At 54.6% G+C, this 11,756-nt stretch overlaps 1 protein-coding gene across 1 annotated transcript; it reads right to left on the bottom strand.

Moving 5' to 3' along the window:
- Positions 1 to 7,918: 7,918 nt before the first annotated feature.
- LOC122375809 (octopamine receptor beta-3R-like) lies at positions 7,919 to 10,682 on the bottom strand. Its single transcript, XM_043355348.1, has one exon. It carries the CDS (start codon positions 10,675 to 10,677, stop codon positions 9,169 to 9,171), a length of 1,509 nt encoding a protein of 502 aa, XP_043211283.1. The 5' UTR covers positions 10,678 to 10,682; the 3' UTR covers positions 7,919 to 9,168.
- Between the last annotated feature and the right edge of the window lie 1,074 nt (positions 10,683 to 11,756).

Below are 11,756 nucleotides of genomic sequence, written 5' to 3'. Positions count from 1 at the left end.
CAACTGTAAGCCGACTAAGGGCCAGGCGACTGACGCCCTAACGGTATCAGTACCTGATCTCACCCAAAAACATGTGGCGGCTCATTCACACCGATCGTGTGCCTTGCCTCGTCTGCGAGCCGCTAGGGACGGGAGCGATGCTTGCCGGCGGGTCATCAGGAACGTGAAGGGGACCCATGTGGTCGTCTGCCAGCCGGCAGGGCACGGTCGCCTAGCTCTGGGGGGGGGGGGGGGGCGGCCCGGGGGGTATTTGTTGCGCACTAGTTAGATTATTCGACATTTACTGGTCCGAGAGAATAACAACAGGTCTGATTTTTCAGCATATGCTTCATGCATAAACTATTGCCTTTGGATGTCAGTTATCCTACACATTAAAGAGAAAAGTGTTAAGAATATTATACTTTATATCTTATTTCTTTCAATTACCGTAAGTAGAATCGAAACGTATGAAATCAATGTCGTATGAAATCGATCAGGGGCGTATGTCAGGCTGTTCGCCTTGGTACCGAAGAAGTGCCGAGTCTGACCCAGTCGATTACGTGGATATTCCAGACGGCTGAGTCCGAGAATGGTTTGTTCTTTGTTGTCTCATAACCCACGGGACAGTCGCCTTTACAACAGAAAAAGTTACATTTAAAACAAAGGCTAGTAAAACAGAAATCGACGATCGTGCCACTACACTCTTGGATCGAGCTAATCCAAGCATTGTGTTCAATCCTCGGCATTTTGATGATGTGTCGTAATCAGGGATGCGGAGCCGTGGAAATTTCAAACGGCTCCGGCTCCGGCTCCGGCTCCGGAGAAAAAAATCGGCTCCGGCTCCGGCTCCGGCTCCGGGTGAAATGTTATGGCGGCTCCGGCTCCGGCTCCGGCTCCGAGTAAAATGGTCCGGCTCCGGCGGCTCCGGCTCCGACTTAGTACATCCCCTATGCAATCAATTAAATACGGGTGGAAGAAAAATTGGATTGGTTATACGCGTTACCTACTCTTGCCATGACCGGCTCACCGCACTCCCCGCGCAAACGCACCTCGGAGAGCACTGGCAGAACAAAGGACTAGGAAGCGATGGCATTGGAAACGCAGTCGCCGCGAATCGGAGTTCACTGAACCATCGTAAGCTGACACCCATCTCGGCTGCATTGGGGGGGTGGGGGTGAGGGGTGGGGGTGGGGGTGGGGGTGGGGGGTGGGTGGGAAGAGACGGCGCTGGGAGTCGCAGTCCACTGCACTGGCTTCAAAACAATGGCCGTCACCTGATGACCGGTCCTCATGTTCTGGGGATGCAGTAGACGTGAGGGGGGAGGAGCAGACAGGAAGCTGAATGCGTACTGTGGGATACTGGGGATATTCGGCTTTTCATTCAATTGATGGCCCATGACGTACTATTGGTCTCAAGATAAGGGCCCAGGCGACCTGTAGTTTTGATGCGGTGAATACCCTTACCCTCGCCACAACTCGGGCCGAGTGCACCCCTCCTCCCAGCCAGCGCCACCCCCACTCGCATTGTGGCGAGGGTGAGGGTATTCACCGCATCAAAACTACAGGTCGCCTGGGCACTTATATTGAGACCAATAGTACGATATGTTTTACTGCCTTGTACTGTCAAACCGAACTAGGTCAATTATTTTTTCCTCTTCAAAAAATAAAAAGGAGCCGGAGTCGCCCCCTTTTTTGGCGGCTCCGGCTCCGGCTCCGGCTCCGGGCTATATTGTTTCACGGCTCCGGCTCCGGCTCCGGCTCCGGGCAAAATATGCCGGCTCCGGCGGCTCCGGCTCCGACTCCGGCTCCGGCTCCGCATCCCTGGTCGTAATGTGTGTACATACATATACCTTGGAGTAAACGTTTCATTCATCTCTTCCGTTCGACATAGCCTTTTCGCAATCCCAGCTAATGTCTTTTTTATTGTGGCAATTTGAGTGTTGTTGGCCTCGTCCCAAACCGAGAGACGAGGACTAATGAATGGGAAACATGCATATTGGTCAGGCCCTGTAGCATAGTCTGGAGCGAATGGGACCGTAGACGGTGAACGGGTCAGGAGCGTGACATTTTAAACCATGTGACCTGGAGGTTTGGTCTTAGGTGAACGTCTAGCAAAATTCATTTATTTTCAAAGTTTTCCTTTTTAGCGACTTTTAGGCACATATATGTCGTCCTTGAGCAATGCAAATGAGAAACGATTAAACTTGATTGATGTAAATATGGTGGGAAAATTCAGTGTGTAAGCTTGCTTTTGTATGGCGCGACGGTCCATCCGGTGACCATGATCAGAGTAAATGACGCGTTCAAGCCATGGCGGCACCGTAAGTCAGTACATCACAACGGCGGAATAAAATTGGTCCGATAATCAATACCCGGCTGTCCGGTGTCGTGTGTGACACCGACGGCAGTGCTGCTATCAGCTTCAGCCAAACCACCGGGTGGCTGGCTTCATAACGATAGTGGTTAGCTCTGAGCAGAGGCATCCACTTTGCCAGAGACGCTGATACGCCCGAACACCGGCTGTGGCCATATCATTGGCCCTAAAGCCAACGACACTGACACATTTCTAGCCTTTTGCTGGAATCATTTTCTCGTTATGCATATATAACCGTCGCAGCGGATGTGTGTGTCGCCGGGGTGGTGGTATGCAGCCCGCGAACGGCCGCTATCTGGCCTCGGGCGGCGCCGGGCCACTGGTAACGGCCACGTCGGACGCGTCGCCGGACAGCGGAGCACAGTTAACGGCCCGCGACGACATCGTATCTGCCCGGTAACGGCGCCAACTGTCGAGTCAGCCGCCTCATGACGCTGCAGTCGAGGGCTGCCGCCGAGGGGGTGTTCCTAGCGATATGCGACGGACGGTACTGCCGGTAATGCCGTCAGCGGGTTACGAACTGCAGAGAAACGTGATATCAGTGCAATCCAACCAATGTAGTGACCCTGACACTTCAATGCGCCGTGCTTTTATTATTTTCATCATGTTTATGGTGAGGATCGCATGATAAGTCTACGGATTGACTGCTGCACGGACCTTTGCACTCTCCCCATACACTCTCTCGATCTTTAATTTTTATCATTCTTTGTATGTAGATTATAATGAATAATACCTACTACTCGCAGCTCAAAGATTTCTTCCTAAAAAGACACTGCATAGTGCATACCACTCATGAAGCTCCTATGAGAAGCACGTTCAGATCAGAGCGTGCAGTGTTGCCGGAAGACTATACAAATATACCTAAGCGTCCTGTAATGTAATAACCAAACTACCAGGCTTACGATAAATCTATGGCGCTAGAAATGTATTCTCTCCTACCACAAATCCCAGTTAACCAGGGGCGGCGCCACGGGTTTTCGATAGGGGGGGACGGGGACCTGCCTGACCGAAAATTCCAAAAGTAGGTAGATACTGATCGTGTATGCAAAAAAAAACGAGGCACGTAACGCCGCGAAACTTGGTAAAGCCCAAAACACATCGAATGGTGCATCCCGTTTCCAAACTTATCCTAGGACACCTAAGATCGATCACCTTTTCAAGCATCCTTGCCTCTAAATCAAAATTTGCAGTCTTGCCAACTCAAAGCTGGTTTCCTACAAGCTGCGAATTACTTAGGTATGATGAGTAGCAGTGCCAACCATTCTTACGTTTCGTACTTTCAAATTTTCAATCTTACGTCTGGTCAGCTTCATGGCTTCACCATCATATAGTCATGGAGGAAAAGTGGGAATGTCTTCTGCTCTGACAAGTGCGCCAAAACTGCAATATAATTTCAGAATCATGACATCACCACCACCACCTGATCCATATGCAACGGGCAGGGTGCAGCTAATGGCTAGCCGTCAGTGGTCATGTCATCGGTGGTCACTCAAAAGGTCATGCTAGGTCATGGAAGGTCACCAGCCATTATTTGATCACACTTTCTGATGGATTTTACTTACCAAGAGCTTCGCGGGAAAAACGAGCGCATGCATCGTTGAAAAAAAAAATGAGTGAAAGGGTCTCAGGTCCGGCGACCTCTGCAGGTGAAATGCCCCAGGGTAGGATTCCGATTTTCACAGCCGCTGACGTAAGAAGGGGAGTGGGGGGTTGGCTCGATTAGACTCCCAGCCGTTCGGCCGCCGACCGAACTTAGTTTTGCAGAAAAAAAACGAGTGCTATCGAACCCCTTGACGAGAGGGAGCCGATGCTACCCAATTATAAGGTCTTGGGCTACTGCGTGCTTTTTTTGGTCCTGCCTGTGATCTATCCGAACACTTCTCCCCACAAGTGCTGGGGTTAAATGGCATAGATTTCAAATGGTTCCTGTGGTAGAACTGCCATGCTTGAATTCGACTAATTAGGAATGGAAAATATCCATATAGTAGCGGAAATCTATGGAATTTCAGTAAACTTGGTTTTGTCGGCAATGGGGTCTGGCAGTGGGATGGGGAGGTAATAACCCTGCCTGGCGCCCCAAAAAGGGGGGGGGGGCACGATCCCCGAGGCCCTGCCGATCACCTTATAACTACAGGCATCACAGCTCCACACCTTTTGCAGATGGCCAGGACCTCCTGCGATACGGTTCTGCGACACCTGAGCGAGCGTCATTTCAGCGAACGACATTTGAGCGAAGCCTTTTCAGCGATTATCAATTTAAGAGATTGACTTTTTCAGCGATTGCCAAGTCGGCGAATTCAATCACAGCGATTATCAACTTAAGCGAAGACCAGAATCAGCGAAACCAGATTGAGCGAATATATGGAGGTCAATGGGGGACCAATTGAGCGAACACAGTTACAGCGAAACCGAACGCGACGGAAGTCCATCATTTGCTACTTTTCGGGAATTCTTGCCATTGGAATACCCGCTGTTATGTGTCATGCTTCAAGCTGCGCGCGGCAAATTAAAAATTTGCTTTTTGCTTGGAAACCACAAAAATATGGCCTCATTCTGCAACCTTGATCTGGAAATGTGGAACGTGAGAGATAGGACGATGGAAGGAATGCCAAGGACCAATAATAAACTCGAGGGATGGCACAGGGGTATCCAGTCTATGTTTCAGGGACCTCACCCAAATATCTGGAAATTCGTACGTTGCTTGGGGCAAGAACAAATTTTACAACATGGGGACTGATCCAAATTCAAGCGGGGGAATTTCGCGAAAAACAGCACAAGCAATATGAATCTCTGAACAAACGTTTGGTCATCATTATTGGCAAAGAGCAGGGGGGGGGGGGATGAAATCGAACCGCTGGAATTTTTTAGAAATGTGGCATTAAATTTGGAGCTTGATATCTGAACTTTGAACGTGACATCCGCCATCCAGTTCCGGATAACCATGAAAAGTTCCGGAAACATTCGTTGTGCGTACGCTCGCAAAAAAAAAACACACCGTTACGGGACGATGAAGTGTTTCGCTGAAATGACAGTCGCTCAAACTGTGGTCGACGAAAAAGATGTCGCTGAAACATAGCTTTCGCTTAAATTGATAATCACTATATTTGATAATCGCTCAATTTGATATTCGCTAAGTTGCTAGTCGCTGAAAATGTTTCGCTCAAATGACGTTCGCTCAAATGACACTCGCTAAAGTCGCTCGCACCGATCACAACAGCAATCTTTATTCAGAACCTGCCTTGATTAACCAACGATGCATTAAATGCGACGGATAACTCTACAATGCATTATTATCAATTATTGAACGGGCCTCGCCGATAGGGGGGTACTGTACCCCCCTAACTTTCGATAGCGGGGGACCTGTCCCCCCCGTCCCCCCCGGTGGCGCCGCCCATGCAGTTAACATTAAATTTCGACGGATTTGCCAGGAACCTCTCGTTCCCATGCACGTCGAATGCTCCGTCTTACATAAGAAAACAGGGCGGCACTTCTCGAAACAGATGGTGCAGAAGCTGACGCCTCATCTTTACGTAATTTGGACCGGCCGAAGCGAATAAGGTAAATGGACGTGACTTTAGGGCTGGTAGTCGAAGAGATATGAACAGGAGAGACCGGGCTCGAGAAACAGGAGCGACAAGGCTGCTATTTGAGAGGTTTAAAATAGGGGTAGTGTGTATAGGGATGCGGAGCCGGAGCCGGAGTCGGAGCCGGAGCCGCCGGAGCCGGCATATTTTGCCCGGAGCCGGAGCCGGAGCCGGAGCCGTGAAACAATATAGCCCGGAGCCGGAGCCGGAGCCGGAGCCGCCAAAAAAGGGGGCGACTCCGGCTCCTTTTTATTTTTTGAAGAGGAAAAAAAATAATTGACCTAGTTCGGTTTGACAGTACAAGGCAGTAAAACATATGGTACTTACGTCATGGGCCATCAAGTGAATGAAAAAATCCGAATATCCCCAGTATCCCACAGTACGCAAACAACTTCCTGTTTGCTCTCCCCCCCCCCCCACGTCTACTGCATCCCCAGAACATGAGGACCAGTCATCAGGTGACGGCCATTGTTTTCAAACCAGTGCCGTGGACTGCGACTCCCAGCACCGTCTCATCCCACACACCCCCCACCCCTCACCCCCCAATGCAGCCGAGACGGGTGTCAGCTTACGATGGTTCACTGAACTCCGATTCGCGGCGACTGCGTTTCCAATGCCATCGCTTCCTAGCCCTTTGTTCTGCCAGTTCTCTCCGAGGTGCGTTTGCGCGGGGACGCGGTGAGCCGGTCATGGCAAAGAGTAACGCGTATAACCAATCCAATTTTTCTTCCACCCGTATTTAATTGATTGCGTAGGGGATGTACTGAGTCGGAGCCGGAGCCGCCGGAGCCGGAGCCGCCGGAGCCGGACCACTTTACTCGGAGCCGGAGCCGGAGCCGGAGCCGCCATAACATTTCACCCGGAGCCGGAGCCGGAGCCGGAGCCGTCTGAAATTTCCACGGCTCCGCATCCCTGGATATATACACACGGAGTCCTGGAGGTATAGGGGCTGGAGGGACTGGTTTTGACCGTATGGGACTGTAGCAGCTGCGCTTTGATTTGGGTTGAAGGGACCGCGGTCGGAGCTGGGAGACCGGGAGCTGAGGGACCGGGCCGTGTTCAGAGCTAGGGGGACCACGGTCGGAGCCATGGGAAACCGCTGTCAGAGTTGGTGGACCGCCGTCGGAGCTGAAGGGACCGGACCGCGGCCCGGTGGGAGCTGGGGGGACCGTGGTCAGAGCTGTGGGGACCGCAGATAGAGCTGGGGGACCGCTGTCAGAGTGGGGGGGGGACCGGACCGTGGTCAGAGCTAGAGGGACCCCGCAGTCGGAGCTGGAGACACCACTGCGGCCCAGGCTGCGTTCTACGACGGCTGGATGCCGGGAATGGCGGTCGGTCCATCAGTCGGGCTGTCCCAGCGGCGCGGCCCGCCATCCGCCGGCTGCCGGACGCTGACCTTTGGGCCGCTAAATACTGCAGTGTGCCGGCCCCGCCGCGCCCTCGGCCACACAACTTGAGATGGAGTTCCAGAACTAATGACCGCTGGCTTGAGACGAGCGTCGGCCTGCGGCGGGCGCGGGGCGGCGGCTCGGGACTCCCACACTCCCACGGCGCGGCGCCGGTACACACCCGGCCTACGCGACTCTATCGAATCGGCCCTGGCGACCTACTGACCGCACAGCCACACAAAGAAGGTCGGCGAGCAGCGAGAGAGGTCATTACAAGTCGCAATATCCGGGCGGGCTTATCTCTGTCTGCCGGCAGCCCGACAGGTGGTGGCCCGAATAGCCAGACGTCGCAGAAGGCTGCCCGATTTATTGCTCTCCATCGGGATTGATTGTTATGCATTCCGGGCAAGAGAGAGAAAGAGCGCTTTACACATTGCCCGATATCGTAGTGGCATGTAAATTGTTCCATTCATTGAACATTTCTATATTCTTAATTTTTAGTAGGTACTTGTAACAATTCGCCTATTATATGGCCTTGGACTAATTAAGTGTAGATGTGTTCGTTTATCAAATCATCAAATTGAAGTTTGGATGCTTCGTCAGTTTTATTTGGTCACATTACATACAACATATGACATAATTTAACATCTGTATCAACAAGCGTAATCGTCTGATATATCCAGTACGGATTACGTACACACATAATCGCTTATATCATCTCGCCGTGTGCATGACCGCAGTGCTCCCGCAGCCACAACACTCGTATAAAGGGATTTGGTTTGAGGTTCGCTCACTCGTGACCATGTCATGGAACAGCGCTGGTGGTGCGGTGGCATGGGATCGACGGTCAGTGATCGCTTGGACACTAACCCCTCATCTAGCACATATACTCAAGACTCTCTCCCTCTCTCTCTCTCTCTCTCTCTCTCTCTCTCTCTCTCTCTCTCTCTCTCTCTCTCTCTCTCTCTCTCTCTCTCTCTCTCTCTCTCTCTCTCTCTCTCTCTCTCTCTCTCTCTCTCTTCGTGCGCACGCGCCTTCTAGGTTGATCGCGGACGGACGGACTTGGTATAGGATGCGAGATCATTTGGTCAGTGATCGTGGCACACATGCCACTAGGCCCTTAGGGAGCAGTCACATAGGACTTCAGGAACACAGGAGGTAGATGAGAGGACCTACTACGGGTGCACCAGAACACGAAAACAACTTGGCAGCCTGTTATGGCCGTTTAGGAGGGGGTGTTGGGTCTTGTCTGCAAAATTGATGTGGACTGAAGGGCAATGCCAGTGTTGATGCTCATATGATAGCAAACGGCAGTACTTTGACCATCATTTTCATGCATATGGCCGGTAATGGCCGCGACAATGGCCGGTCTGCTAGATACCGTTTCACTTACAGTATGAAAATCAATACATATGTAGAGCTCGGTTGCAGGTATCTGATGGGTCCGCCATGCGGGGGCCGGTGGGTGGGTTCGACAGATAGCACGGCACAGCGACGCCAATGACTCCGCTGGGTGCACTGCGCGCCGACCGGGCGCGACGCGAAACAGATAACAGATTTCACTCGCTCGTTACCGCCAGCAATGTAAAAATAGTCTCACGTTTACAGCTCCATCAGCCTTCGCTACCCGTTCCTAACAGCGCCGGGAGTTCGATAAGCGTCCTTTTCATTGTCAGGTCTCCAGGGCACTAAGCTCTCTTCGACATTGCCATCGAAAGACTCACTCTCTGTCTCTGACCAAAGTCAGCCAGTGGTCTCATTGTGGCGATGCTTATAAAATTCGGCTCCGACAACGAGCCCAACGACATGAAACCGGGCGGACGTCTGCCCCACTAGCAGCCCCATCATGAGGCAACGACCAGCTCGAGAGGGCGGTCCGTGGAGGTTCCGCCACCGCCACCCGAACTTCCTCCTCCCCCAGCTCCGCCACTGCCACTGGCTCGGTCGGCACGCGTCGGGTGCGACCCGTTCCGCGCCTCGTACGACCCGCTCGGCCTCACTGACCGACAGCACAGCACCAGCGTCAGAGTCTCGCGAAATGCGTCCCTGAACTCGGTGTTGAAGTACGCGTATATCATCGGGTTCAGTGTGGAGTTCAGATAGCCGATCCAAAACAGTACATCAACCAGCACCGGCGGCACGGAGCACGCAGAGCCGCACAGAGTCGCCGCCGCGTACCAGGTAAAAAACGGCAGCCAGCACAGCACAAAACAGCCCATGATGACGCCCAGCGTTTTGGCCGCCTTGTGCTCGCGCAGCATGTGGCTGGTGGAGTAGCGCAGCCGACACAGGCGCGACGTGTTGGACGACTTGCGCAGGTCAGACGTGGCCGACTCGCTGAAGAAGGACACGCTGGACGCCTTCTTGTGCAGGAGGCGCGGCGGTGGGTGCGTGGGCGCGCGCGCCCCGCCCGACGGCGTCGCGCCGTTAGTGGAGGGCGAATTACCACCGCCACCGCCGGTACCGCCGGTGCCGCCCGTCGGGTCGTCGCGGATGTTGTTGAGCGCGGAGAGCGCCAGGGTGAGCTCCTCCTCTGTGATGTCGTCCAGCGGCACGGCGCAGTCGGTGCTGTGGAAGTTGATGGTGCTCGGCGTGCGGCTGATGGCGCGGTGCTGCTTGCGCGCCTCCTGGTAGATGCGGCTGTACATCACCACCATGACCACGCCCGGGATCCAGAACGACACGCTCGACGACACCAGCATGTACACCTCGTTGACGATGAACTCACAAGTGTCCGGGTGGCGCGCGCGGTAGCTCAGGTGCTCGGACGTCGTGTACCAGCCGAGGAAGATCGGCAGGAATGATATCACTGCTGGCGTGGTCCACGACGCCACCAACATGGCCGCCACCGTCCGCTTGTTCATGTGGGTGCGGTACTCGAGCGGCCGCAGGATGGCGAAGTAGCGGTCCACGCTGATGCAGCACAAGTGCAGGATGCTGACCGTGCTGAAGAACACGTCTAACGAGTTCCACATGTCGCACATGACGTAGCCGAACATCCATCGGCCGGTGATTTGGATGCTGGCGTTGAACGTCATGGCACACAGCGCCACCAGCATATCGGCGAACGCAAGCGACATCACAAAGTAGTTGGCTACGACTCGTATCCTTCGGTGTAGCAGGACACTGACGATCACCAGCAGATTTCCCAGCACCGACAGAAGAATGACGGCCGTCATGGCGCCGATCTTGAGCGCCTGAGCGAGCAGCGAGACGCGGGCCAGGTCGGCACCCAGCAGTGACGCGTTGGCCAGCGGACCGATCTCGGTGGCCGGCGACGCGTTCACCGATGGCCGTGCGAGCAGCACAGGAAGCTGGGTGAGTGCGCCCGAGGTCACACCCGCCTCAGCCATGCCATGGTCCGCCGGCAGCGGCCGCGGTGCGTCCCAGGGCCGGCGCGGGCCCGGCCGGCTGCCGCTGGCAGTTTCAGTTCCCACTGGAGAGACTCGAGTACGGGTCACACAGGCCGGCGTTCAGGGGCTCAGAGGCCGTTCTCGGAGGTGCGACAGCTCACGTTTTGCGGCTCGCTCGGCTGAACTCGGTGCTCCGTGACCGGTCGCCGGCGATGTCCGCTCGATGGAGGGCCGTTCGGGGCCGTCGGCTGCGGATAGTGCGAAGATCCGGCTCAAAAGACGTGCCGCGCCGAGCGCGGTCGAGCCAAGCTCTAGTTGATTTAGCCGATCGTGCTCGGCGTGCCCGAGCGAGCGGCCCCCGACCATATGACGGCTTCGGCTGTCTTCATCAGCGCTCTAAGCCGCCGAGCGGGGCTTCCGGCCCATACCAAACAGTTGTCGACGCCGCTCCATTGCCAAGCCGGCGACGATCGCGCGGTTTGATCATGCACAAACCTTCTGTCGAACGGTCGGGGGTCGGTTCCAGCCGGCTGCCGGGGTCGCTGAATCGAGCTCACGGCCGCAGGATCGATCCACCCATGACGACCGGCGAATAGTTTAAAAACGCTCGCTCCGTCGCCGCCGACGGCGAGGTGACACGCGCGCCGGCCGTTCCACACCCTATCGACGGGCCGATTGGCGGCTCTCTGCCCTTACAGAGCGCGTGCCCGCCCCTCGGGGCCAATGTCGCAGGGAGGAGTGAGCGACGGCAGTTTAGGAGATTAACGGGACCAGATGACGGGCTGGCTGAGTCGCCGTAAAATCAGTGTCCGCGCTGGCCGAGGGTGAGCTCACCTCCCTTCCTTGCAGTCAGGAGCGATGATATTGACAGATGCAGGTGCTGAGGCCAACTGATCACCACAAGTGTCACGATGGCTGGGCTAGACAATAAGCCTTCGTAGAATACTACCACAAGTGTCCTGAGTTCACGGTTTATGAGCGAAGAGGATGACTTCGCTCTATTCGATTAGACACCTATCAGCACTGGCCGTCGCTGGGCCGTCAGTCACCTTCAGACACTGGACCACGCAGTGACGAGC

Source organism: Amphibalanus amphitrite, unplaced genomic scaffold (genome assembly GCF_019059575.1).
Source record: "Amphibalanus amphitrite isolate SeventyFive unplaced genomic scaffold, NRLGWU_Aamphi_draft 001927F_arrow, whole genome shotgun sequence".
In the NCBI taxonomy this organism is placed as follows: domain Eukaryota; kingdom Metazoa; phylum Arthropoda; class Thecostraca; order Balanomorpha; family Balanidae; genus Amphibalanus; species Amphibalanus amphitrite.
This window is presented reverse-complemented; position numbering and strand designations above follow the sequence as displayed.